The 24,709-nt window shown below is 49.3% G+C and overlaps 1 protein-coding gene across 12 annotated transcripts in view; it reads right to left on the reverse strand.

Annotated features, from left to right (window-relative positions):
- The window catches only part of HMBOX1 (homeobox containing 1), a 163,506-nt gene that overhangs the window by 46,542 nt on the left and 92,255 nt on the right, over positions 1-24,709 (reverse strand). For all 12 annotated transcript variants that reach the window (XM_053249006.1, XM_053249072.1, XM_053249039.1 and 9 more), the window contains 3 exons: positions 20,145-20,630; positions 17,302-17,387; positions 4,149-4,259 (listed from right to left, as the gene is read on the reverse strand). In XM_053249006.1, the coding sequence (XP_053104981.1) occupies positions 4,149-4,259; positions 17,302-17,387; positions 20,145-20,630 (683 nt within the window). The remainder of the gene's footprint in view (positions 1-4,148; positions 4,260-17,301; positions 17,388-20,144; positions 20,631-24,709) is intronic.

Here is a 24,709-nt window from a genome sequence, read left to right on the forward strand (position 1 = left end):
AAAGATAATATTATTCCAACTGTTGCTTTTGGAATGCTCCTAATAGACCCGCATGGCAAGCTATTTCTTTTTGTTATGTTTTTTCCTTGTGGGTTTTATGGGCCAGGATGGGACCCCTTGTTCCAGGTTTCAGGGCTCTGAGGAAGGTTTGCTTCCTATTGCTGCTGGAGAAGCTGCCTCCTTTGTCCTCTTGTGCCAAAATGCAGCCATTCATGTTCAGGAAAGCAGACTGCGAAGCCAAGCCCAAGGAGAACGCTCCTGCCTCTCCATACACAAACGCAGACAGTCTGTGTCCCGCATTTCAAGCCAAAGGCATCGCATCTCCAAGTCTGCCTGAATCCACGATGGCCCAGAGAAAGAGACGGAGAGCGCTGCCAAGGTTCTTCACTCCTCTCCCAGCCCTGGCTGGCTACCTGTTTGCCAACCAGACTAATGAAGCCAGCCCTAATGAATTAATATTTCTGATGTCAAGGCTGGGCGCTCAGAGATCGGTCAGGGTGACCCGAGAGTCTAACAGTGCAGCAATGCTCAGTCCAAAGTCCATTTTTCAGAAGGCCGGCATGTGCTCTATAGTCAAATTCATGGAGGAGAACTGGTCTGGTGGCAGCAAGCATGCCTTGTCCCCTTAGCTAAGCAGGGTCCACCCTGGTTGCATATGAATGGGAGACCTGATGTGTGAGCACTGCAAGAGATTCCCCTCAGGGGATGGAGCCACTCTGGGAAGAGCATCTAGGTTCCAAGTTCCCTCCCTGGCGGCATCTCCAAGAGAGGGCTGAGAGAGATTCCTGCCTGCAACCTTGGAGAAGCCGCTGCCAGTCTGTGCAGACAATCCTGAGCTAGATGGACCAATGGTCTGATTCAGTATATGGCAGCTTCCTATGTTCCTAAGTCCACGAGTGGCCTGTAGCCACGTATCATGACTCTGGATCTAGACTCCTCCAACTGGCGGTGGGCGGGGGGAGGCAGAAAGCAGGAGATGAGGCAGGGTAGGAGCAACCTAAGATCCAGACGCTGGGTGACCCCTTGCCACTGGGACTCCCCCACACCAGAAGAGCCTAGGCAGCCCAAGCCAGCAACCCCACCACAACCAAAGTCCCACCTCCCTTGCCCCCCCCCACCAGCCTCGCTGGAATCAGCACTTAAGCAATCAGGCAAGGCCCCTTTAAGAAAGAGAGCCTTTCCAAGGGGAGGGGAGGGGCCAGTCCACTCTGCCTGGGGAGCAGCTCTAAGAACTGGGGGTCTGCTGCAAGAGGCCACTAGGGCCATGTTCTTCACGGCAAGCTCCAGGAGCCAGTGGAAGCTCCCCATCAACTCCAAGTGAGGCTCCTCAACTAATTGCTTAATGGGCCTGTGCAAAGCATCAGCAAAAGCCAAATATGTGGAGGCAACAGTTCCCCTCATGCAGTGATGCCCTTTGCCCAGTGCCAGGGGGCTCCTTCAAGGGAAGCAGAGCCCTCTGGAGCCCCTCTTGATCTTGGAAGGCATGCACGGAGGGCTGGGAAGTGTAGCCCTTCCCGGCACTTCCCCCCACAGAGCTCTGAAGCAAGCGCCCTGGCACGCCCAGCACCGAGAAAAGCGCAGAACAGTGTGGAGGAGAGCAGAGTCGTTCCTTGCCAAAGTGGCCCCCGTTTAAATAAATAAATAAATAGTGACCGTTACTACTCTAGAGCAAAACTCTTCTTGGTTGCATCTCCCAACTCTTGGTTTCACAGCTCGGTGAGGACTCTAGTTACGGCTCTGGGCTTTGGAGCTGTCCAAATTTGGAGCTGATTTGCTCTTGGAACCCTGCCTTGGCAGAGACCCTGGTTCAGTCTGGAACAAGACACCATGGTGATCGCTAGATGGGACCTCCTTGTTCAGAAGCAAGAGACTCAAAATATGAGAGGCTAGGGGGAATCAAGAGAGGAGAGCTGGTCTGGTGGTAGCAAGCATGACTTGTCCCCTTAGCTAAGCAGGGTCTGCCCTGGTTGCATCTGAATGGGAGACTTGATGTGTGAGCCCTGCAGGAGATTCCCCTCAGGGGATGGAGCCGCTCTGGGAAGAGCATCGAGGTTCCAAGTTCCCTCCCTGGCAGCATCTCCAAGATAGGGCTGAGAGAGACTCCTGCCTGCAACCTTGGAGAAGCCGCTGCCAGTCTGTGAAGACAATACTGAGCTAGATGGACCAAGGGTCTGACTCAGTATATGGCAGCTTACTATGTTCCTAAGGGAGGAGAGCCATCACCTTGCTTGTGAGCTAACAGAGATGAGACACTCTTGGAGACAGAATGCTGGAGTTGATACACCAGGGGTTCTTGACCTTGAGTTCCTAGATTATGTTGGACTACAACTACCATCATCCCTTGCCACAATGGCCAAAGACTAATAGGAGATGTAGCCCAATCAATATATTTAATTCTCTAAGAAGTCCCCATGGTTAAACCCATGCATGGTAGCTCCCGCGCGGGTTTGGAGAGCTGCCGGATAGCCACGGGTTCAGGTGAGAAGGAAGAAGGTGGCTGCAGCAGTGGCTGGCAGCCAGCCAGAAAGCAGTGGAGGGGGAGAAGAAGCCGGCCAGTTGGCCGGCCAGCCCGCCAACCTAAAAGCAGCAGTGGGTGGCGGAGAAGAAGCAGGCTGGGTGGGTGGGCCGGCTGGAGGCGCAGATCCTCTGCGCCCGGCTCAGCTAGTCCATAATAAGATGATAGGAATTGTAGTCCAACATTATCTGGGGACCCAAGGGTTGAGACCAATATACCTTGGTCTGATCCATCTGGGCTCTTATGGTCTTCATTCACCTCACCCCCACCCCACAGTTACAGATGCGACTCACAAGAATAATATTAGAGTGTCACAAAATCTCTCAAGTTTTGAGGATCAAACTACGATCCTGCAAAATCCACATGCACAAGCAAAACCAGGGGTGTGCCTTAGGGATGTGCACGAACCGGTTCGGAGGCCCTTTTGCGGACCTCCGAACCGGTTCGAACACTGGCCGGTTCGAACGTTCGGCGGGGGTAGGACTTTAAGGGTGGGGGAGGGTGCACTTACCCCTCTCCCCCGCCAGCGCTGGAGTTCTGTAAAATTCCTCTGGGCAGCAGCATACCTCCCTGCCGCCCCTTCCCCTCTTCGGCTGGAAGTGGCTGGAAGTACCAGGTGCATGCACATTGCTATTGCGCGTGAGCCCATCTGACGTTCGTGCAGTGTGCGCCCGGTACTTCCAGCCGAAGAGGGGAATGGGTGGCAGGGAGGTATGTTGCCGCCCCAAGGGATTTTACAGAACTCCAGCGCTGGTGGGGGGAAAGGGGGGGAAGTGGGGAAAGTGAACCCTCCCCCACCCTTAAAGTCCCACCCCCACCCCTTCGAGCCACCCCCGCCCGGTTCTGTGCACATCTCTAGTGTGCTTCAGGATTCATCAACCTTTCTTTAAAAAGAAAATGAACCAGGGTAACAGAATTCCATCTTGTTGTCTGACTTCTTTGGGAGTCCACTTCCCGCTGGTTCATACCAGGAGGTGGAAACACACACTTGATAAAGGGTTCGCCCCCGACAACAGAATACAAAACAGTTATGTCTAAGCTATACAACAGTCTGTGCCCTTAACAGGGTTGTATTAGCCATAGAAAATACGAGGGCAATGGCACAACCCCCTCTCCATCCTGGTTCTGTCGTTTAGGGGTCATAGCTAGGGATGCTGTTCTTTAAACTACGATGTCCATTACAGCAATGCGAAGTCAGCCAATAGCACCACCTGTTGATTTAACAACAAGCCACATTATGCTGTTCAATGCACTTTATGGTGTTCAATAAACTGCATCTCTCTCAAAATGGTCATGTGTAAATGGCACTGTAGGAAGGATACACACACTGTAGGAGGGATACACTGTAGGAGGGATACACAGCGGGCAGCAAGACCTCTTAAATCCCCCAAAACTAAATTGCTCCACCTCTGTTGACCTTATTCTCTTTTAAGACAGTATTCACAATACAGCCCCATTTGCAGAGAGACCTCGAGCCTCATGCTGCCTGCTCCCTGCACCCCTTCCGAGGAAGGGGCACAGAGAGCCTTCTGGGATGACTGACACAAGAGGATGCAAGTCAACAAACAACACTCAGCCCCACTGGGCAAAAGGTTTGGTTCGGAGCGGGCAGCAGCTTCTTGGTTTTGTTTACCGGGGCTTGTCTTCTCCAGCTGGTACCATCGATAAAAGGCCCTTTTTTTCTGCTCACTCAGGTCTGATCCCTGTTGCAACAGCCAATGGGAGATCCGGCTCTGGCTGATACCTATGGGAGAGGCAAGAAGAAAATGTGACGGGGAAGGAAACGGGGGTCCCTTTCCCCCCTTTGAATTTGCCAAGATAAACAACACCTGGGCAGAGAGGCTGAAACTGCCTGCAAGGCATCTGGACAAGCTACTCTGGCTAACTGAGGAAAGAGGCACCTTATGAAGTGGCGATTCGCTTATATGGAGCAGGAGGAGAGCAACTGGCCCTATCCAGCCCCAGCACAGCATCCCTCCAGTGGCTGTGGCTGGTGACCATCTTCTGTTTCTCTTTTAGATGGCGAGCCCTTTGGGGACAGGGGACCATCTTATCTATTTATTATTTACCTTTCTATATAAACCACTTTGAGAACTTTTGTTGAAAAGCAGTGTATAAACATTCATAGTAGCAGTAACTGACAAGTCAAGGCTGTGTGAATCAGCTCGAGATCTGGTGCAACATAGAAAACTCTAGAGATTCCCACCCCCGGTTCCTATTTTATAGGTAAGGAACACTGAGGCTGAGAGAAGCAAATAGCGCAAGGCCAGCCACGGCAGAGTTTTTTTTAATTTTCTACTTGCAGTTTTATTTCCTATTGTTAAAATACTGGGAATCCAAAACCATGGCTGCAAATCACCTAGAGATCTGCCATGAGATCCCCAACTATCTTGCGCCAGTCCCTGGACCCAACGGCCTTGGCATCTGTGTGCTTTGGTGGGACAGAGGCACCACTGGAATTCAGGGATCCGAATCGTTAAAACGTTGGGATCGGTTCCGGTTCTGGTTCAGATTCATCAGTGGCTCTTAACTTTTCAGTTTAGCCCTGTTCAGGCAATAACTTTAAAATATGACTCAATAACCAGTTCAGACACACTGAATGGCTTTTGAATAGGCTTAGATCAATTTTATATAGAATAATATCAAATCCTTTTGCTTTCATTTTATGACTCTAAACTGAATACAACAACTATTTAACTTGAGAAAAGAGATTTATTTATTTTTACTTTTTAAAAAAGGTTTTTACTAACAACACACATATATCAGGATAAAAAGCAGGAAGACAAATATGAAGCACACAATTGCAAGCTGAAGGCATGACGACTGGACCAATTGTTTTTGATCTGATTACTGATTTGTGTGCATTGCAGGTCTTATTCTGGTTCAGGACAGCCAAGAAATTTTAGGTTGAGATTCAGATCCAGTTCACCGGAAAAAAACCTCCCTGAACTGGATCTGAATCTCAACCTAAAATTTCTTGGCTGTCCTGAACCAGAATAAGACCTTATTACAGGCCCGCTCAACTTAGCCCCCACCCCCAGCTGTTTTTGGACTACAACTCCCTAATGCCCAGCCACAGTGGCCAATAGCCAGGGATTGTGGGAGTTGTAGGCCAACATCTGCAGGAGGGCCGAAGTTGAGCAGCCCTGCCTTAGCATCTCAGTTACAAGGCCTATGAGCATCCTGGGTAAGAGGTTCTCAGACTTGGGTCCCCCAGATGTTGGACAGCAACTCCTATCTTCTCCAGCCACAATGGCATCAAATGTGGGACTGGGAGCCCCTCCCCATGTTCAATTAAAACCCAGACCTCTGGCAATGCACAACGGGCTCTTGAATGAGAGCTCCGAGCTCATCAACGGCAGAGCAGCCACACCCAACAGCCTGCAGCAGAGGGAGAGACCCATGGCCCCCACCATTGGCCTGGCAAGGACCATCCTCCCCTTCAAGAGCAGCCGTTTCCAGGTTGCAGCAGAGCAAAGAGGCCGCAGCTCAATGGCAGAGCATATGCCTTGATCCCCGGGTCAGGCCCTGGCAACATCTCCAAGTAGGGCTGGGAAAGACCTCTGCCTGAAACCCTGGAGAGCTGCTGCCAGTCAGCGTAGGCAGGACTCAGCTGGATGGACCAAGGGTCTGACTCCGTATAAGGCAGCTTCCCATGGACTGAGGCTCCCGCCCCTGGCCTGGCAAGAACCGGCTGACATTTGGCTCCTGTGCGCCAAGAGCTGTGTGCTCCCTGCACTTTCTTCCACTGGACTGCTGCAAGAGGAGAGGTGAGACACACAAGCCGCCTCCATTGGCCTGGCAAGGGCCAGCAGCAGACAAGCAAACCCAGGGAGCAGATGACCAATGCAGTCACTGGGCCTGCTGCTGAACTGACTGCAAACCCCACCCTTCCATGGCAAGCCCTCCAAGGGTACGTATGCCTTCCCAGAATGCTTTGCACTGCCAGCAGACTGGAAAAGCTTCATGACAGCAGCAGCAGCCCTCCCGGGGCCATGAAGGAGCAGGAGGCGGACACAGTCCTGCCAAAGCTGCTCCTACCTCAGGATCAGAGAGTGCTTTGTGCAGGCTAGCATGTCCATTGATGGCAGCCACTGTAGCCACAGCTCTCCGTGGTTTCCGTGCAGAGGAGAGCATGCTGGATGCCAGTGGCTGGATGAAAGAGGCACGGCGATTCTCACGATACAAGGAGCAACTTAGGAAAGCTCTTCTCTCCTCCACTTTGATTAAAAGCTGGCAACAAACATTGGGCAGCCCTACCAGGAACAGCCTGGACTGGAAGGGAATATGAGAGTCCTGACAACCAGGCACTAAGGATGTGCACGAACCGATTCAGTGCCTTCTTAGGGAAGTGCCGAACCGACTCGGGAACCCGCAGCCAAACCGGTTCGGTGGGGCAGAGAACGGTTCCCTTAAGCAGTAGATAAGCTGATCCTTACCTGCTGCTTAAGGGAACCGCTCCCTGACCCGCCAGTGGCTGCCCGAGCCCATTCGGGCACATCCCTGTGATGCATCTCCTACCCCGAAGAAAACCACAGGGCTCTGTGGTCGCCAGGAGTTGATCCTGACTTGACGGCACTACTTTACTTTACCCCGATTTTAACAGTTGTGTGAACGAGCCTAGTAACGGACCCTAAATATGCATACATCAAATGAGTGCATGTTCTTTCCCTTTCTCCTCTTCCCCGTTCAACTGTGAGCCCCTTTGAGACAGAGAACCATCTTCTCAGGGCAACAACAACACGTCAGTGGAAGAGGCTTGCCAGTAATAAGGCAGGGCTCCCCCCCACCCCGCACAAGTCACAGAGTTTTGGGGCCTTTGGAGGAGAACAAACACACCACATATAATATATATGACCCTGGGCTTGCTTCACAAGGAAGGGTGGGATACAAATCCCTAAAATAAAATAAACACATTCCGCCCATTTTTATAAAAGGTTTTGAGCTCTCAAGTTGAAGAGACCTAATTTTCCGATGACATTATTGTGATTAATTACTCCAACCGCCTGAAAAGATAGACAGCGATGGCGGGGGGGGAGTGGGGGAGGAATAGCAGCTTACAGAACATTATAAACACGTCCACCAGGAAATGGGATGACTCACACGGCCATTCATTTTGCGCTGGTCAGAATGATCTGAGGACGCATGCGCCATAGTGGGTAGAAAACAGCATTCCGTTGCTATACAATTCTGGCTGGACTGGAAACACGAACCAGGAGCAGAGAGAGAGAGACACACACACACACACACACAATCTGGAAAATAATCTTAAATCTCTCTCGCACATCCAGAGAAAGAAGGAATATTTCCCAAGATGCCGATTGCATCTTCTGGCAGTGGGCAAGGGCAGAAAATGAATTTTCGCATTTTCAAAACCGAGAGTGTATGTTAAGTGGTCCTGCATTCCATTTTAGGACCAGCATACAAGCTCAAGGATTCCCAGTCTTGGAACCCCAGCTGTTGTTGGACTACAACTCCCATCATGCCAGCCATAATGGCCTTTGCAGCTGGGGATGATGGGAGCTGTAGTCCAACAACAGCTGTGGGCCCACCACCTCTGGTTTATTTTATTTAATTGGAGTTTTATATTCATATCCTGCACTTCCTCCCAGGAGCCCAGAGTGGGGTGCATGGTTATGTTTATCCTCACAACAAACCCTGTGTGCTAGGTTAAGAGGAGAGCTAAGGGACTGGCCCAGAGTCACCCAGTGAGTTTCATGGCTGAAAAGAGATTTGAACTCGGGTCTCCATGTTCCTAGCCCAACACTCTAACCACTGCACCACACTAACTCTCTGGTTTAGATCATCGTGGCTTGCCGTGTGCAAGAGAGGAAAGAGCTCTTGGTATGTATTAAGGGAATTAATGTTTATTTTGTAAACCTCACATTCTGAAGGGATTTAAAACAAGATTGCTTACTTATTGAAATCATTTCAAATGCACTGTTTCACAACTCAAACGGCTTAACAAATTGTTTTATTTGGTTTTTGGTAGATTTTTAAACTTCCTCTAAATATCATTTTTGCCTATGGAACGGCGCTTATCACAGACAGAGTCAAAGAGACCCCCGCCCCTGGGCCCCCCTCCGTCTGTTCCCAACATGCGCTATTCCCCAATCTCACCCCTAGAGGGAGCAAGCAAGCATTAAAGGAAGTGTCAACTTATCACCGGGTGTTCCACAGGAACTATATTATTCCTTCTTCACACTGTCATTCTTCTTATCTGTGTATTATTAATTCTGTGCCCAACCCATCAGCATTTTGTTTACCTTATTACCGAAACCTTTAAAAGGAAGAGCTTTTAAGAAATATATAAACTGCTTCCATATTTCAGTCTAGTGCTTACCAGTCACTGCTTTTGTAGGATTTCATATACTAAATTAAGGCACTTTATATTAGCAACAATATTATATCATCAACAGGGGTATCGCTGGCCTTATTCCAATTATTCTGCCCTATTTCAGCGCATTATATCCTTTTATTCAGGGGGAGGGAGGACGCCCCCTGCCCTCCTAAACTCTTCCAGGAAAGCTGTCTATGAAAGCAGAGTCATTATCTAGCCAAGGGGGGGCCATTTTGAAATAGGTTTTGAAATAGGTAGACACCCCAGTTAGCAGAGCTCACTAGCACAAAGTCAGGGGCCCAAAGAGGGACAGAAAATGAAAGGGATGGTTGTGTTAGCCTGAACAGAAGTAGGATAGGTTCGTGTCCATGGGTGGCTCGTCCATGAGGCAAGGTGAGGCAACAGCCTCAGGCACCTGCACCATGGAGCGATGGGGGCATCCCGTCCCACCCACCACCACCTTCAGGCATCACCTCGCCTGCCTGCCACTCCCTGGTTCCTTGCTGCCCTACTTTCTGTCCCACCAACTACTGGGCCAGCCAAGCCCCCAGCCCATGATGTCAGCATCATGGAGAGGGGCCAGTCCGTCTCCCTCATCTCCTGGCGGCCATACCTGCTGCAGCTTTGCTAGCCGCCTGGAGGGTTTCCTCTGTCGCGCCCTTCCCATGCACAGGCAAAGGATGGGAGGAAGAGAGCAAGAAAGGAAGCCATCCAGGCAGGTAGCAAACCAGCAGCAATGACGGCCACTAGGAAATAAGGAAGGGTGGTGCAAGGGAGAGGAATGCTCCCCCCATCAGGGGAAACACCGCCCTTCTCCATCTACCGGTGATGGTGTCTTCCCGCTGCTCAGCTAGCTGCGTGGAGGGAAAGAAACTCATCCAGGAGGCTGCAAATGCACCGCAGCCAGGGTGCGGGGAAGAGACCCAGGGCATCAGGGGGAGGGACCTCCCTCATGCTGCCCTTTGCCATTTCCTGGCTGCAGTATGTTTGCAGACTGGGTGGCTTTCTCCCTTCCTCTCTTCCCCTCCATGTCTTCCTTCTGCACGGGAAGAGCGGGAGAGAGAAAGCCATCCAGGCAGTTAGGAAGCACTGCCAGGAGATGGAGAAAGGTGGTGCCTGCAAAGGAGGTGGGTTGACTCCTCCCAACGCTGGCATCGCCATCAGGGATGTAGCCAGCGGCATGCCGTTCGTGTCTGCTGAAAAGATGCGGAAGGGTTCTAGGTACGCCTAACGAGTGGGACAGCAGCTCACCCACCCTGCCCCAAAGCAGGAGGACTCCTACTCACTCCCGAGAGAGCCTCCCTTTGGTGGCATTCTGAGCTCAGATCTGAGCTTTGAAACGTGCTTGGGAAACGAATCAAAACCCATGCCATTGTCAAGAGGCGCTTGGAAACAGGAGGAGCCTCTTCCTCCACAGCATCCCTCCCCAGTGCCATTACCCACATCTTCCCTTTTGAAAAGGGAGCCAAGAGCCAATAAACACTCCCTGCTTTTGGAAAGACGACACTTAACCAGACAGAGCTGCCACCAAAAGTGGCAGCCCTGGGTCAAGTCCGTGGAATGCAAAGCACTCCCTGTCGAGACACCCTCACACTGCACATTTCCCTGCCCTCATTTCGCATCATTAGCTGCTGCTGGTAGCGGGAAGGAAACACACAGCATCACAGTATCAGGACAGAAGGCACATTTCAACAGACATTGAGAAAAAGGAGAACGCAACACGGGGCTGTCATTTTTCAGTGGCAGCCTCACCTTGGAAGTGATCTGATGCAGAGTCAGACCACTGGTCCATCTAGCTCAGTATTGTCCAGACTGACAGCAGCTTCTCCCAGGTTGCAGGCAGGAGTCTCTCTTAGCCCTATCTTGGAGATGCTGCCAGGGAGGGAACTTGGAGCCTTCTACAACATTTGTAGTATTCAATCTTGCCCTTCGCCTTCTCTTAGCTTTCTCTTGTGCCGTATGGAACCAGTGCATGGTTGATAGACAGAGAAGTCCTATTCAGGCAGTATGTTGTACGTGAGCTCAGATGCAAACAACTACTAATAATACTTATATATCGCTTTTCAACAAGAGTTCTCAAAGCAGTCAATCAATCAATCAATCAAATAAAAATAAATAAATAAATAAGATGGTTCTCTGTCCCTAAAAGGCTCACAAGCTAAAAAGAAACATAAGGTAGACACCAGCAATAGCCACTGGAAAGAGGCTGTGTTGGGGTTGGATAGGGACAGTTGCTCTCCCCCTGCTTAATACAAGTGATCCACCACTTTTAAAAGGCGCCTCTTTGCTTAGTTAGCAGGGGTACACGTCATGAACAAAAGACTGCTGTCACTGGGGAGCATGGGTGTTTTAGTATAACAATACATGAGGACCCAGAGAACCATGATAGCAGATTGGGGTGTGTGTGTGTGTGTGGCTATTTTTCTAATACAAGTACTTTCAGATGTTGCCCGTGCCACCTTAGAAGGAGGCATTCTGTAGCAGTGGGCACAAACGGTTTGCTGCCGAATTGGTTTGCCCTGAACCGCACCAGTTCAGCGGTTTGGTCCGCGATCGAACCAAACCAGGCCCAGTAGGTGAGAACCGGTTCAGCAGCGAACGGGTGGCCAGGCGAGAGTGGTGAGAGAGGGAGTAAGATGCTGATCTGGCTGGCGTGGCTGCCAGAGTCGCCACCTGCCCTCCCTGGCGTGGCCCCAAGCATGCGCACTGTCTTGTTTCGGAAGCTGCCCATGCAGCGGCACAGTCCTGGCTCCACACACGCTTCGGGGCATGCTAGGGACAGGGCGCATGGGAACCACTCCACCGCCGTGTGGGCAGCTTCCAAAACAAGGCAGCATGTGCACTTGGGGCCGTGCCACGGAGGGCCAACGGCAGCATCAGCAGCCACACTGGCCAAGTAAGCATCTTACTACCTCTCTCGCTGCCCCCTCCCAGTCGCCCCTTTGCATTGCCAGGGTCCCCCACCCCTGTACTTATAAAGGGGAGCCCTCGCCAGATCACCCTTGACAAGAATCAGCCATCCATACTGCCCAACTGGTTCAGTCAAATGGACCAGACCAGCCAGGCAGTTTGACCGAACCAGTTCGGCAGCATGCGATTCAGCTCGAATTCAAGACGAGCTGCGATTTTTGGTTCGTGCACATTCCCGATATTCTGCTGCCTCCTCCTTCTCTATAACCCCCATCCCTAGGAGGGAATTCTTATGCCTGCTGAGACATGTGGGTGTATTCTCTACAAAACAAAAAATGCTTTTTCTTCAGAACGATTGCTCTGTTCAGATGCAAATCCATGGACATTTAAGCAGCTAAAAAATTGCTATATGTGAAGGCCTAGTAATACGAATACCCTCCCTTTCTGCCCAGGTGGCTCCTTAGCCAATCCTAGACCCAAAAGAGGAAGTTAATATTTTCCACCTGGTTTGAAGAAGCTGTGTGTGTGTGTGTGAGTGAGCGTGCATGTTAATTCTCAACACACTGCTTCCAGCTCGACTTTTGAAAGCAAGCTGTGGTGCCACTAAGTTAAATGTTTGCATGGGGCACAGCGGGCTGGGGGCAGAAGGTGACAGGGACGACGACAGGCCAGCCTGAAGTGATCCTGCCTCTGTTGATTCAGAAAAAGAAAAGCAAGCTCAGAATTAATCAGCCTAAAACGAGAAATTAATGGGAGGGGGCACACAAAGCAATGTATTTAAGATGAAAGCGTTGAGCCGTAATGGTTTCAGAGAAAGGCACTGCCCTCACAAACAGGGCTTGCTCTCAAGAACTTGGGCTCTCTTTATAGTAACCGTGAGACACAATATGGAAGAGGGATACACCATGGTTGGATGCTGCTAGATCCCCATACTCCCCTTCAGGCATGATTCAAAAGCTACTCCACACAAGTAGAGTATCTAAAACGGAACTGGAACTCCCGCCCTGGCTTGTATTATGCTGCATTACGAACTCAGGTGCTTCTGGAACCAGGAGAGGCAAGCGGCATTTGACTGAAGAGATGAATGCCATATCCGTGATGGGGCCTCCAGATCATGGAAGTGCCCGCCATCACAGATGAGCGCATCCGCCTCTAGGCTGCTCTAACCGTGACTGGCATACAGAATGGCATGACTGATGGGGATGGGGCGGGACTTCTGGCCCCGTTTTAGATGCTCTAGTTCAGGCATCCCCAAACTGCGGCCCTCCAGATGTTGCTGAACTACAACTCCCAGCATCCTTAGACACAATTTTTTGTGGCTGGGAATGGAAGCATGACCTTGTTGGATTGCATGTTGGGAAGTAATACGTATACTTACACACACACACACACACACACACACACACACACACACACACACACACACCCTTCTTCAAACCTGGCAGAAAATACTCACTTCTTTCTCTGGTCCTTAGTTTGCTCATGAGCCACCTGGACAGGGAGTTAGGGAATGCATATGACTAGACTGTCAGATGATTAACACATTATTAGCTGATTCTGTGTGTTTAAACTGGTTAAACTCCAGGGGTCCTGGGGGGTTGTTGGACTGCTACTCCCACCACCCTCAGCCGACAAGCCACAGAGAGCTTTTCTTGATTAATTTTATAATTTTTATTGATTGTTATCTGTAGATACTTATGCACATGTTTACATATTTCCTTCTTCCAACTGTGTTTTTCTATGTTATGAGATGTTTTGTTTTGTTTATGTCATGTTATGCTGACCTTGGGTGGTAAATAAAGAATTCTATTCTAAGGCACAGCATCACACTCGGCCTCAAGGTCAAGAGCACACCAGGAGCCGTCCTCCATGAAACCCTCCCTCCACTGTTGCAGAACTTTGACCCTGACATTCAACAGGCACCATTTTAATTTATAAAGGTAAAAAGGTACAGTGTACTGTTGAGTTGGTGTCGACTTGTGGTGACCACAGAGCCCTGTGGTTGTCTTTGGTACAATCAAGGAGGGGTTTACCATTGCCATCTCCCACGCAGCATGAGATGATGCCTTTCAGCACTTTCCTATATCGCTGCTGCCCAATATAGGTGTTTCCCATAGTCAAGGAAACATACCAGCGGGGATTTGAACCGGCAACCTCTGTCTTGCTATTCAAGTCATTTCTCTGCTGTGCCATTAGGTGGCTGTCTTTAATTTATACCTCATTAACTATGAGTTGTCCTCCCAACCCCATTTCTTAACCTGGAAATACCCATCCCAAGTTGTTGGGAATAGGTAGGATAGAAATGGGACCAAATCAGCTAAATAAATGAAATCCTATGAAACAAAGCAATTTGTTTCTTGCAAGCTTTTAATTAGAATTAATGTTAATCATGTGAATAATTTGTTTTATATGGTTTTTATTGTGTTTTATGTATCCTAATCTGTGATTTTTAATATTAAAATTTGTACACCGCCTAGAGATATACATATCAGGCAGTATAAAAATATGATAAATAAATAAATTTGTGCCCACTTTCCTCCTCCAGGTTCAGAGGAGATATGTCTCTGAATCCCAGTTGCAGGGGAGCAACAGCTGGGGGGAGCAGGCATGCCTTCATCCCCTGCTGGTGGGCTTCCCAGAGGCATCTGGTGGGCCACTGTGGGAAACAAGAGGCTGGACTAGATGAACCTTTGGTCAGATCCAACAGGGTTCTTTTGATATTTTTACATGCCGTTTGTCAATGTGATGTAAACCCGCCCTGAGCCATTTTTGGAAGGGCAGTATATAAATCAAATGAATGAATGAAAGAATGAATGAATGAACAAAAATGGCGTGAAATTAAGGTGAAAGGATGTTTCACATTTTAACTGAATCCTACATGGATATTATGTCTGCATAGAAACACAACATGTTTGGTGATGTAGGTTTGTGCACACATGTACATGCAGCCAAATCGACACAGGGTACTGGAGCCATCCATCAGGGATGCTGCAGCCCATTCCTGCACTGAGCAGAGGGTTCACCTAGAAGACCTCTAAGGTCCCTTCCTACTCTTAACATTCTGTGATTCTATACTTACCACATGCACATCACCTTCCTACATTTAAACAATAACCAGGTGGGAAATTATCGCACCGGAAGCAGAAGTGGCAGGCAGGAAATGGCTCGCTGGCCCCAGGCTCAACACAAAAAGCAGGATGCAATCTCGTGGACTGAAGCCCTCCTGTTCACAAAGCAGGCTGGCTGCTGTGAAGTGGCGCACATCTTTCAGACCAACCGAGAGCAGATGCCCTCTTGAACAGAACACCAAGGGCACATGGAGGCAGCAGCAGGAGCCTTGGAATGTTTTTCCTCCTGGCATTAATCCAAAGTTGGGCATTTTCAGTAGCTACGTCAAGTCATACGAAGCTGCAACCCTAACAGGTAAGCTCCTTGGAGCTCAACGGGATTTGCCTTTGAGTACACATGTTCAGGACTGTGTGCAGTCGTACCATTGGTCTAGCTAGCCTAGTACTGGCCTACATCTAGCCTAGTGTTGCACTAGCACAAGGATGTGGCACAACATCTGTGTGCTAGTGGAAGATGCTGTCAGACTGCACAACCATCTGCACAGCCCTGTATGCCTCCTGGGCAGTGTTCCCTCTAAGGCGTGTGCTTGCGCTCACAAGTTTTAAAAATGTCTGCTCAGTTAATTTCAGATCCCACTCAGGTCGAATCGGGAAAGCCCCACTCTGAAGGCACGTGCACGTAGACTGCCTTGATACTGCTGCCCAGAACAAAACTCATTCTGCTCACAGATGAAAAAAGTTAAAGGGAACACTGGTCCTGGGGAACGTCTTCTACTAGCGGCTACACAACATCACAGAGCCCCACAACTTTGCACAGCTCTGCAAGCTTCACAAGTGCACGCAACTTCTCTCGTTGCGCTAACAGTATGGATGTCAGCTACTGTCCACTGCTTTCCAAGTCCTTGGAAACGGTTTTCTTTCCCAGTCCTGCCCCTTAAGTTCCTTTAACTGGAGCAGACAGAAACTGAACCTATGGCCCTCTGCATGCAAGGCGGGGGCTCTCGACTCATTGGCCATGGTCTCTTCCCCATTCTTTAACACACACACACCCATTTAGCAGCTGGAAATGGATTATACCACCCCAAGACACAGGTTTTGTGCGGCATAAAAATATGATGGATTAATAGATAAATAAATAGATAGATAAATAAAATATTTAGGCAGTGTAGTATTCAAACGGGTGCCATTTTAATTTTAAATTATATCATTATTTGCTATATAGCAGAAAGATAGGTCCCTGCCCTGAGCTGTTTACAAACTAAATTCCAATACGTTGTTGTGAGGCAGGGGTTCCCAACTTGGGCTCCTCCAGATGTTGCTGAGCTACAACTCCTATCATCCCCAGCTACAATTTACGGTGGCTGGGGATGCTGAGAGTTGTAGTTCAGAACCATCTAGAGCAGTGGTTCTCAACGTGTGGGTCCCCAGATGTTGCTGAACTACAACTCCCATAATTCCCAATGAAAGAGCCCCTGGTGGCGCAGTGGTAAAACTGCCGCCCTGTAACCAGAAGGTTACAAGTTCGATCCTGACCAGGGGCTCAAGGTTGACTCAGCCTTCCATCCTTCCGAGGTCGGTAAAATGAGTACCCAGAATGTTGGGGGGCAATATGCTAAATCATTGTAAACCGCTTAGAGAGCTCCGGCTATAAAGCGGTATATAAATGTAAGTGCTATTGCTATTGCTAATGGGGCTAGGGATGCTGGGAGTTGTAGTTCAGCAACATCTGGGGACCCACACGTTGAGAATCCCTGATCTAGAGGAACCCAGGTTGGGAACCACTGTTGAAAGGGGTTCTCACACTCGGGCCCCCAGATGTTGGACTGCCACAAAGGCCATTGTGGCTGGGATGTGGAGAGCTGCAGTCCGACAACATTTGAGGACCCAAGTTTGCGGACTCCTGTCATAAGGGATGAGGAAGAAGGAAAGAGAAAGGGAAAGGAATGTATTTAAGAAGAGGGGTGGCTGTAGATCTAACAACATAACACAGCCCAATTAAAAATCCTTTCCAGCTAAGTACCCGAAAGACAGAATCTGCCCTCCTCAAGGTACCCGACCTAAAGGATGAGCTTCTCCCTTCCTCGCTTTAGGGAGGGGCGTGGGGGAGGTTTGCTGCGTGTGATTTCAGAATTAAAAATAAAGTCATTCCCGCTCCAAGAGATGCTCTTGGTGGCTTCTTGCAATATTACGAACAACAAAAATGAATTCTGCCTCCACGAGCTACACAGAGGGAAGGGGGGAAAGAGATAAGGCAGGCGGTGGGGGAGGGAGGAGAGCCACTGATTCACTGGGGAAGTTTCATGACGCGCGGGACAATGGGTCTTAAATCAAAGGCATACATTATCATGACTAAGCTGACAGATCTGCACTGCAATGCAGAAAGCCAAACGATATTCCAACATCTGCGCCGGCAGGCAAAGGCAGCAAGACGGCGTAGGGAGAGGGAAGGGACACAGCCGAGCTCTTACCTGTCACCTGCGCAACGACCGCTTGCGAAATCCTCCGGTTGGCTAGGAAGGCTTTGATTTCCTCTTTTATGACACTGCTGTCCCTCCTACCAAAATATGGGGGGGGTGAGATGGAAAAAATTGAGAGAGAGAAAGAGAGAGGGGGGCCAAAGCAGAATTTGAAGATGCATTTATATTGGGGGGGTGGGCAGCTATGTCAATACATTGTTCTCACCCGCGGACATTTCTTTTAATCAGTGTCATCACTTGATCAAAGCATAGAAGGGGGAGAAGGGATGAGTCATGGCCTATATAAATGTATGCAAGCCATATGGAATGCACAAAGTTTCATTGCAGAGGGATGAATAAATCTCTCCCGCCAGCAATCTTTCTCTTTTTGGTTCTTTTCAAAGGCAGAAGGAGCCTCAGTTTTAAAACGAGGCTCTTGCACATGGGATAACCTTCCAAGTGAGCACCAGCGCACTCTGCATTTGGACGTCTGGGGTTCAGGGATGAAACACCCTTCAACATTCCCACGGCCTCTTGCCAGTATCCTGCAATCCGTAGCGGGACAGACCAGTCAGGGCCAGTGTTCCCTCTAACCGGGATTCCCAGATGTTGTTAACTATAACTCCCATAATCCCCAAGCCAAAGCCACTGCAGCTGGGGATTCTGGGAGCTGTAGTCCACAACATCTGGGAATCCCTGTTAGAGAGAACACGGGCCACGGCTGATTTGCCCAGCCCTCTGAAAGGAGGTCTCCTGGCCCCAGGGCATCCTCTGTTCCCAGGTATCAATGGGCTGTTCAAGAGTCAGCCTGGGGAGGAGAAGACCAGGAGCAAACACTGACGCAAGGGTTAGTTTTCACAAGGGAACCCTTGGGGGTATACCACTGAGCAAGTGGGCAGTTGCCCTGCAGCCTGGTTTGGGGGCTTTCCAGAGCACCTGCTGGCCAAAGCAGGGTGTATAATGCCAAGCTAGATGACCCTTCAGTCTGATCCAGCAGGCACTTCTGATGTCCTTATCTAAGAGAAGAGCCATTTTGGAAGGGCAGTATAAAAATCAAATAAATAAATAAATGTCTGGAGCCCTCTTGCACAGAGTCTGACTGATTCCACGGAAGGAATGTGTGCAGAAACTGGAAGAGAGCAGACATCTGGATCAATAATGAGCCCCTGGTTAAGGAGCTGTACTCCTCTAAATACATGCAGTGCTGCAGGGAACAAGGGCAGGAGCCCCCTCCCCTGCTTGGGGGCTTCCCAAAGGCATCTCGAAGGTGGGAAGCCTTCCACAGCAGGAAGCTGGACAAGATGCAGCTCGGGCCCCATTCAGCGGGGACCCTCTTATGTGCTTATTGGAGGGGGTGCCCAAGTGGGCAAGGAAGGAAACCCAGGAGGGGTCACACAGGGCAAAGGGAGCTCTGTCTGGCTGCATGGAGATCGCGGGAGGGAAACCCCGTTGGACAGGTTTGCTGCTTAAACTTCACTATGAAGGTTGTCAAAAGAGATTTTGTAAACGATTGCCAAATCTTTTTTGGCAGTGAGCACTGCAGCCATGGACTCAGCGTTGGAAACAAAGCTAGCTGGACCAGGAAGCACAGAGTTGGGAGGGAGGATAACTGACAGGAGGGATGGCTAAAGAAGAAGATGCTCAGTGCAAACAGTGGAGGTACCACTCTTGAGGTTTAGCACAGTCACTGATACAACGAAGGTACCCTAGTGTGTGTTTCTTTTGCCTATAGTGAAGATAGGCAAAGGGGCATCTAATGGGCAGCTAATGGGCACATGGCAAACACACAGCCGGGACTCTACATGCCAAGACTTGGTAGGTTTGTAGACATTATGGCCCAGAAGATATGCCCTCAGATTCTTTGCTCCTCCCTGTGACTGGCAAATCCAGAATAAATTATGCACATACAGCGGTTTATCTTGTACTGAGCAGGATTACTATTGCAACAGCTATTGCTACATTATTGTTCTGCAAAAAATGTACATACTGACCGAATAAACTGCGCAGAACAGTTTTAAAAGGCAGAAATAGGAAAAATAGGATTATGCAAATGTGCTCAACTTGGATAATTTATGCAGGCTGCAGAACCCAGCTTTTCTTGGCCCAGAATTTGGAATGCCCAGGTGCAGATTTTGTTATTTAAGACTGAGTACATGCAGCAAGTAGCCAAAGCTCCCCAGCTCCTGACTTAATCCTAACCCCATGCATTCTCTAGAAACTTGTTCAGAGCATTAAACACTGGATCCAGCTATCAAAGCCGAGACTTCCCCTATCTGAAACTGTACTTTTTAATTTAAAAATTGATAATAAAGTATAGGTAGTGACAGGGACTGGTGAGGAGCCGGAAGCTTCTAAAAGGCTCACTCAGACCAAGGGGAATTTCTGAGGACTGATCACCCTCATGCCTCATTCCGAGTGGAGCGTGCAGGAAGTAATCAGCCTCCAATCCAACCTCCGCACATCCCCCTTTCCAAGGAAGTGCCCGTCTGCCTTTCAGAGGCCCTCTTGACCCGTATCCTGCACATTCCCCGGAAGCTGGCAAGCCCCTACCTTGCGGCACCTTGGAGGCGTGCTACCGTGCCCTAAGAGGCAGTTGCCATGCCAGAAGAATCATCCAGTGGCAGTGGTTTTATTATGCCAGTCACCACCTCAGAGGGACTCACTAACTCACATTTAGGCAGCACAATTTGTGTTGGAGATAGCAAGTCGGTTGCTGAAGCTGAGGGACTTTGAGACAGAAGGGGCACGGAGATGATCTCCCAGGGTGGGAGGCGACCCCAGAAGTGGTGGTACTTGGCGGGGAAAGCTTGAATTGGGGATCCCGCCCTCCGCCCACACAAACCCGCTCGGCTCACCTCATCAGCTCCTCCACTTTGTCATCAACGTCCAGGTCCTCCTCGGAGGCTTCGAAGCTGTACGACCGCTGGGCCATGCTGTTGGCCAGTGGGTAGCGCGTGGGAGACATCTTCCCGTTGAAGGCAGACAGCCGTTCGCTGCTCTCCCGCCCGTTCTGATTCGTAGTGCAAGGCTGCGGGGAGGTGTCGTAGCTGTTGCTAGGCGAGGGGGACATGCCCGAGTGCTGGGTCTGTGTGGCCGCCGTGGCCGTGGAGGAAGACGCCGGGACGTTGTTGGTGCTGTTGCTGCAGGACCCAGCCCCGCTCCCGTAGGCAGACCGCCGCCCAAACTTGTCGCTGTGCTCCTGGTCGAGGCGGTCAAACGTCTCCAGGGCATGGAGGATTTCGTGCCGCGTCATCCCCGTACGCCTCAGACGCTGAAGCAAGTCTATCTGCTCTATGGTGAATCTGGGTTCATCAGTGTAGTGAAACATGGTTTCCAGCAGACTGGAAAAGAAATACGGGCAACATGTGTAAAAATGAACACAACAGACACCACTTACGTAGGGTGCTGGCTTGTACCAAGTCCAACCACTGGCCCACATAGCCAGAAGACACTGACCGGAAAGGGTTCTCCAGGGTTTCAGACTGGCATCTTTCCCAGGCCTACCGTTGCCAGGAAATTTGGGGCCAACAAAGTACTTCTTCACACAGCGCATCATTTATCTATGGAATTCTCTGCCACAAGATGTGGCGACAGCCACCAGTTTGGATGGCTTTAAAAGGGGCTTAGACAAATCCATGGAGGACAAGTCTATTGATGCTACTAGACTTGTTGGCTATAGACTGCCTCCAGGGTCAGAGACAAGATACCTCTGAATACCAGTTGTAGGGGAGTAACAGCAGGAAAGAGAGGGCATGCCTTCAGCACATGCTTGTGGGCTCCCCTGAGGCATCTGGTAGGCCACTGTGGGATTGAACCTGGGACCTTCTGCATGGAAAGCTGGGGCTCTGCCACTGAGCTAGGGTCCTTCTCCAACACACTTCACCTCAGCAGCTCCCTGCCTAAAGAACATCAGAAGGAACTTGCTGAATCAGGATCAAGATCCCACTGGTGGCGCAGTGGTAAAACTGCCGCCCTGTAACCAGAAGGTTACAAGTTCGATCCTGACCAGGGGCTCAAGGTTGACTCAGCCTTCCATCCTTCCGAGGTCGGTAAAATGAGTACCCAGAATGTTGGGGGGCAATATGCTAAATCATTGTAAACCGCTTAGAGAGCTTCCAGCTATAGAGCGGTATATAAATGTAAGTGCTATTGCTAGTTCAGGATTCTGCTTGCCACAGTCAGGGTCGTCACCAACAGGATTTTCTGGGCCCAGTCCAATCTGATTATCCCACCCACCCCAGCCATGCACACCCAATGTTTTGAGAGCTGTGCAGTGATGGGTCGCCTCAAAAAAGCAAAAAGGAGGGGTGGCAGCGGGCAGAAAGGCACAGGCACATGAGGTCGTGTCTTCCCTGATGGGCCTTCTCCTGCCTCTGGAACTTCCTGCATCAGAAAGTTCTGTTCCCCCACTCAGTGGCCCTGCTCACAGTGGCCCTGCTCACAGTGGCCAACCATATGCCGCCGGGAACCCCATAAGCAGGGCAACAACAACAACCACCCTATTATATGTCCTCAGCATTTGGTACTTTGAGCTAAACTGCTTCTGTATATGGAGGTTCCATTGCTAACTCTCATGGCTAATAAGAACATGAGAAGCGCCCTGCTAACCAAATGCCCATCAGAATCCCACGGGATGCCCCTAGGAAGCCCGCAAGCCTGTCATGAAGGCAAAAGATCCCCTTCGCTGACCCACAACAGCCAGTATTCAGCAACACATTTATTTAAAAGATTTCTACCTTCTCCCTCCAGCACACTGCTGCTTGAAGTGCCATACAATGAAAAACAGCAATATGGTATGATAAAAATAAACACAATGCAAACAAACAAACAGCATGCAAAACTAAAAGCAATAACACAAAAAGAGTAAAATGGTTTAAACTGGAGAACAGATTAAAACCAAATTTAACACACATCTTGGAAGAGGAAGATTTTCAGGCTCTTTTTAAAACTAATCAGGGTGGCAGATTGCCCAGGCTCTTTTTTAAAAACAGGTAAATTTTAAGCCATTTCCAAGCGGTTTCTCAAGTACACTGAACTTAGGCCAGGGGAGTAGAAGGCACCCAAGGGTTTGGAAGCTGCTTTGGCTGCATAAGAGCTGGATGCCGTTTGAGCCTACCCAAATTTATGCCCAGTGGGATTTTGTTAAAAATAATAATAAAATAAAATAAAAATACCCCAACCTTTTGGAATTCTGGGTATTTTTAGATAAATATTGAGGTTCTTCTCATGATCAGTGAGAACAGCCTGGAATGGGTGAAGAGGAGAGCGGGCTTAGCCTGCACTCCTCACACACGAGCAGGCAGTCTGCTCCAGGCAGCCGAACCGGCCGCCCACACGACTGCTGGCTCCGTTACGGAGCTATCGGGGGCCGGAAGGATCGGGGCCACGTGGCCCACGGAAGCGAGCGCGCAGGGCATGCTGGAGAGACCCCCGAGCCGGGAGGCTGCTTTTTATTATTATTATTATTTTTTTTACATTTATATCCCGCTCTTCCTCCAAGGAGCCCAGACTACATACTTGAGTTTCTCTTTCACAACAACCCTGTGAAGTAGGTTAGGCTGAGAGAGAAGTGACTGGCCCAGAGTCACCCAGCTAGTTTTATGGCTGAATGGGGATTTGAACTCGGGTCTCCCCGGTCCTAGTCCAGCACTCTAACCACTACACCACGCTGGCCTCCTTTTCAGCCTCTCAGTTGGAGGTCTACTCGTGAGATGCCGTGGCACGGAGCTGTGCCGCGGCAACTCACAAGCACAAGGACGGGGGTAGCCAAGAGCTCGCTCCGCTCACCTTGGCTAAGGGCAGGGGGGATTAAGCGGGTTACCCGCTTGTAAACCACCGGCAAAAATCGGGCTAGGTTCTCCTAGCCCAATTTTTGCTGGTCGTGAGAATAGCCCCATTAAGGGCTAAACTTCCCAAAATAACAATCATTACAAATTAAAATGCATCACAATGCTTCTTCAATGAAATAAATGTGTGTTTTAAAATGCATATTAAAAGTGCTTCTTTGCAGGATACAAAAGTGCCCTTTTGAGTTCACCCCCACACACTGGAGACTCCTTTTCAAATGCCCCATGCCTCCTGCTGGCTCAGTCAGCCAAGGTTCCAAAGCCCTCCTCCCAACTCCAGGCTGCAAAGCTCCAGAGCCCTCTGTACATGTTTAGAATCACTCTCTTCTTTATTACCTTCATTTCAAAAATAACGTAAGTATTATCAATGTTTGTCATTTTCACTGGCTGGCCTCCAGACTATACTGCTCAATAGTATAACTCAGGAGTTACTCGGAAGAACTGGTCCATTTCATTAGGACTGCTCAGGAGTGATTTAGCCCAGATGTCAGCCACTATTCTGAAAACTGCATGAGAAGTTTAAGAACCATTTCAGGTAAGACAGGGTTTGTTCTGAGGAAGTTAGTGGGCTTCTGTGGGCTAATGGAAAAGAAACCCAGTGATTGCATCTGACAATGAAAAATGAGGCTAGGAGGCAATTCGTCCTCTTTCTTATGAATCAAATTAACTTTTTAACTAGTTGATTTCTCTTAAATTTTAACTAGTTGAAAACGGAATTACAGAACTCCTAATTTAACTCAGTTTGATATTTAAGGCTAATAACTATTGGACTTTCACTAGTTGATTTTCTCATTAACTTTCCCAAAGCCTGGGAGTAGCCAGGAACTGGCCAAGCAAGGGAAGACCCAGGGAGTCTGCTTGGCCTGCACCAAGGGTCAATTCCCAGCATCTCCAGTCAAAAGGATCTCTGGTAGCAGAGCTAGGAAAGCCTTCTGTTCAAAACCTTGGAAAGCTGCGGCCAATCATAATAGTCAGAATCCTATTCGGCCAAATGGACCAATGGGCTGCCTCAGTATAAAGCATCTTTTGAAGTCGACACATTACACTCCCTCTCTCTTTCTCTCTTAGTTGTATTCTTTCTCTCTCTTTCTCTCTCTCTTTTTCTGGATTGATCCTCTACTCTCTCTGCTCTGGACTTTATTATTATCTGTGTATCATATATCCAACCACTTACACTACAAAAATGCAAAAAGTCATCATCACAAATATTGGAAACTTGGGAAGAATTTACAAGCAAGATTGAAATATCTTTTAACTGCCCCTTTTCTAATATGTTCAAAATCTAGCATTTTCAGCAGTTTACCAATCAGTCAATATATCAGGATACGCTACATCATGCTTTCCTGCACACCTATAATCAGATCTAAGAAAACTAGGTAAACCAAGAAAAACATTGCAAGAAAAAAAATACCTATCCTAACTTACAAGATTTCTTATCTAAAGTAATTGCAACTAATTGTTGGAACCACAATCTATTGGGAAGCCACATGATTATTTTTACAGCAACTACACACATTAGGTGAGGTATATAAAACTAAATCAGAAACACAGGTCCTGCCCACAGGCTTAAAATC

This window comes from Hemicordylus capensis, chromosome 1 (genome assembly GCF_027244095.1).
Source record: "Hemicordylus capensis ecotype Gifberg chromosome 1, rHemCap1.1.pri, whole genome shotgun sequence".
Lineage (NCBI taxonomy): Eukaryota > Metazoa > Chordata > Lepidosauria > Squamata > Cordylidae > Hemicordylus > Hemicordylus capensis.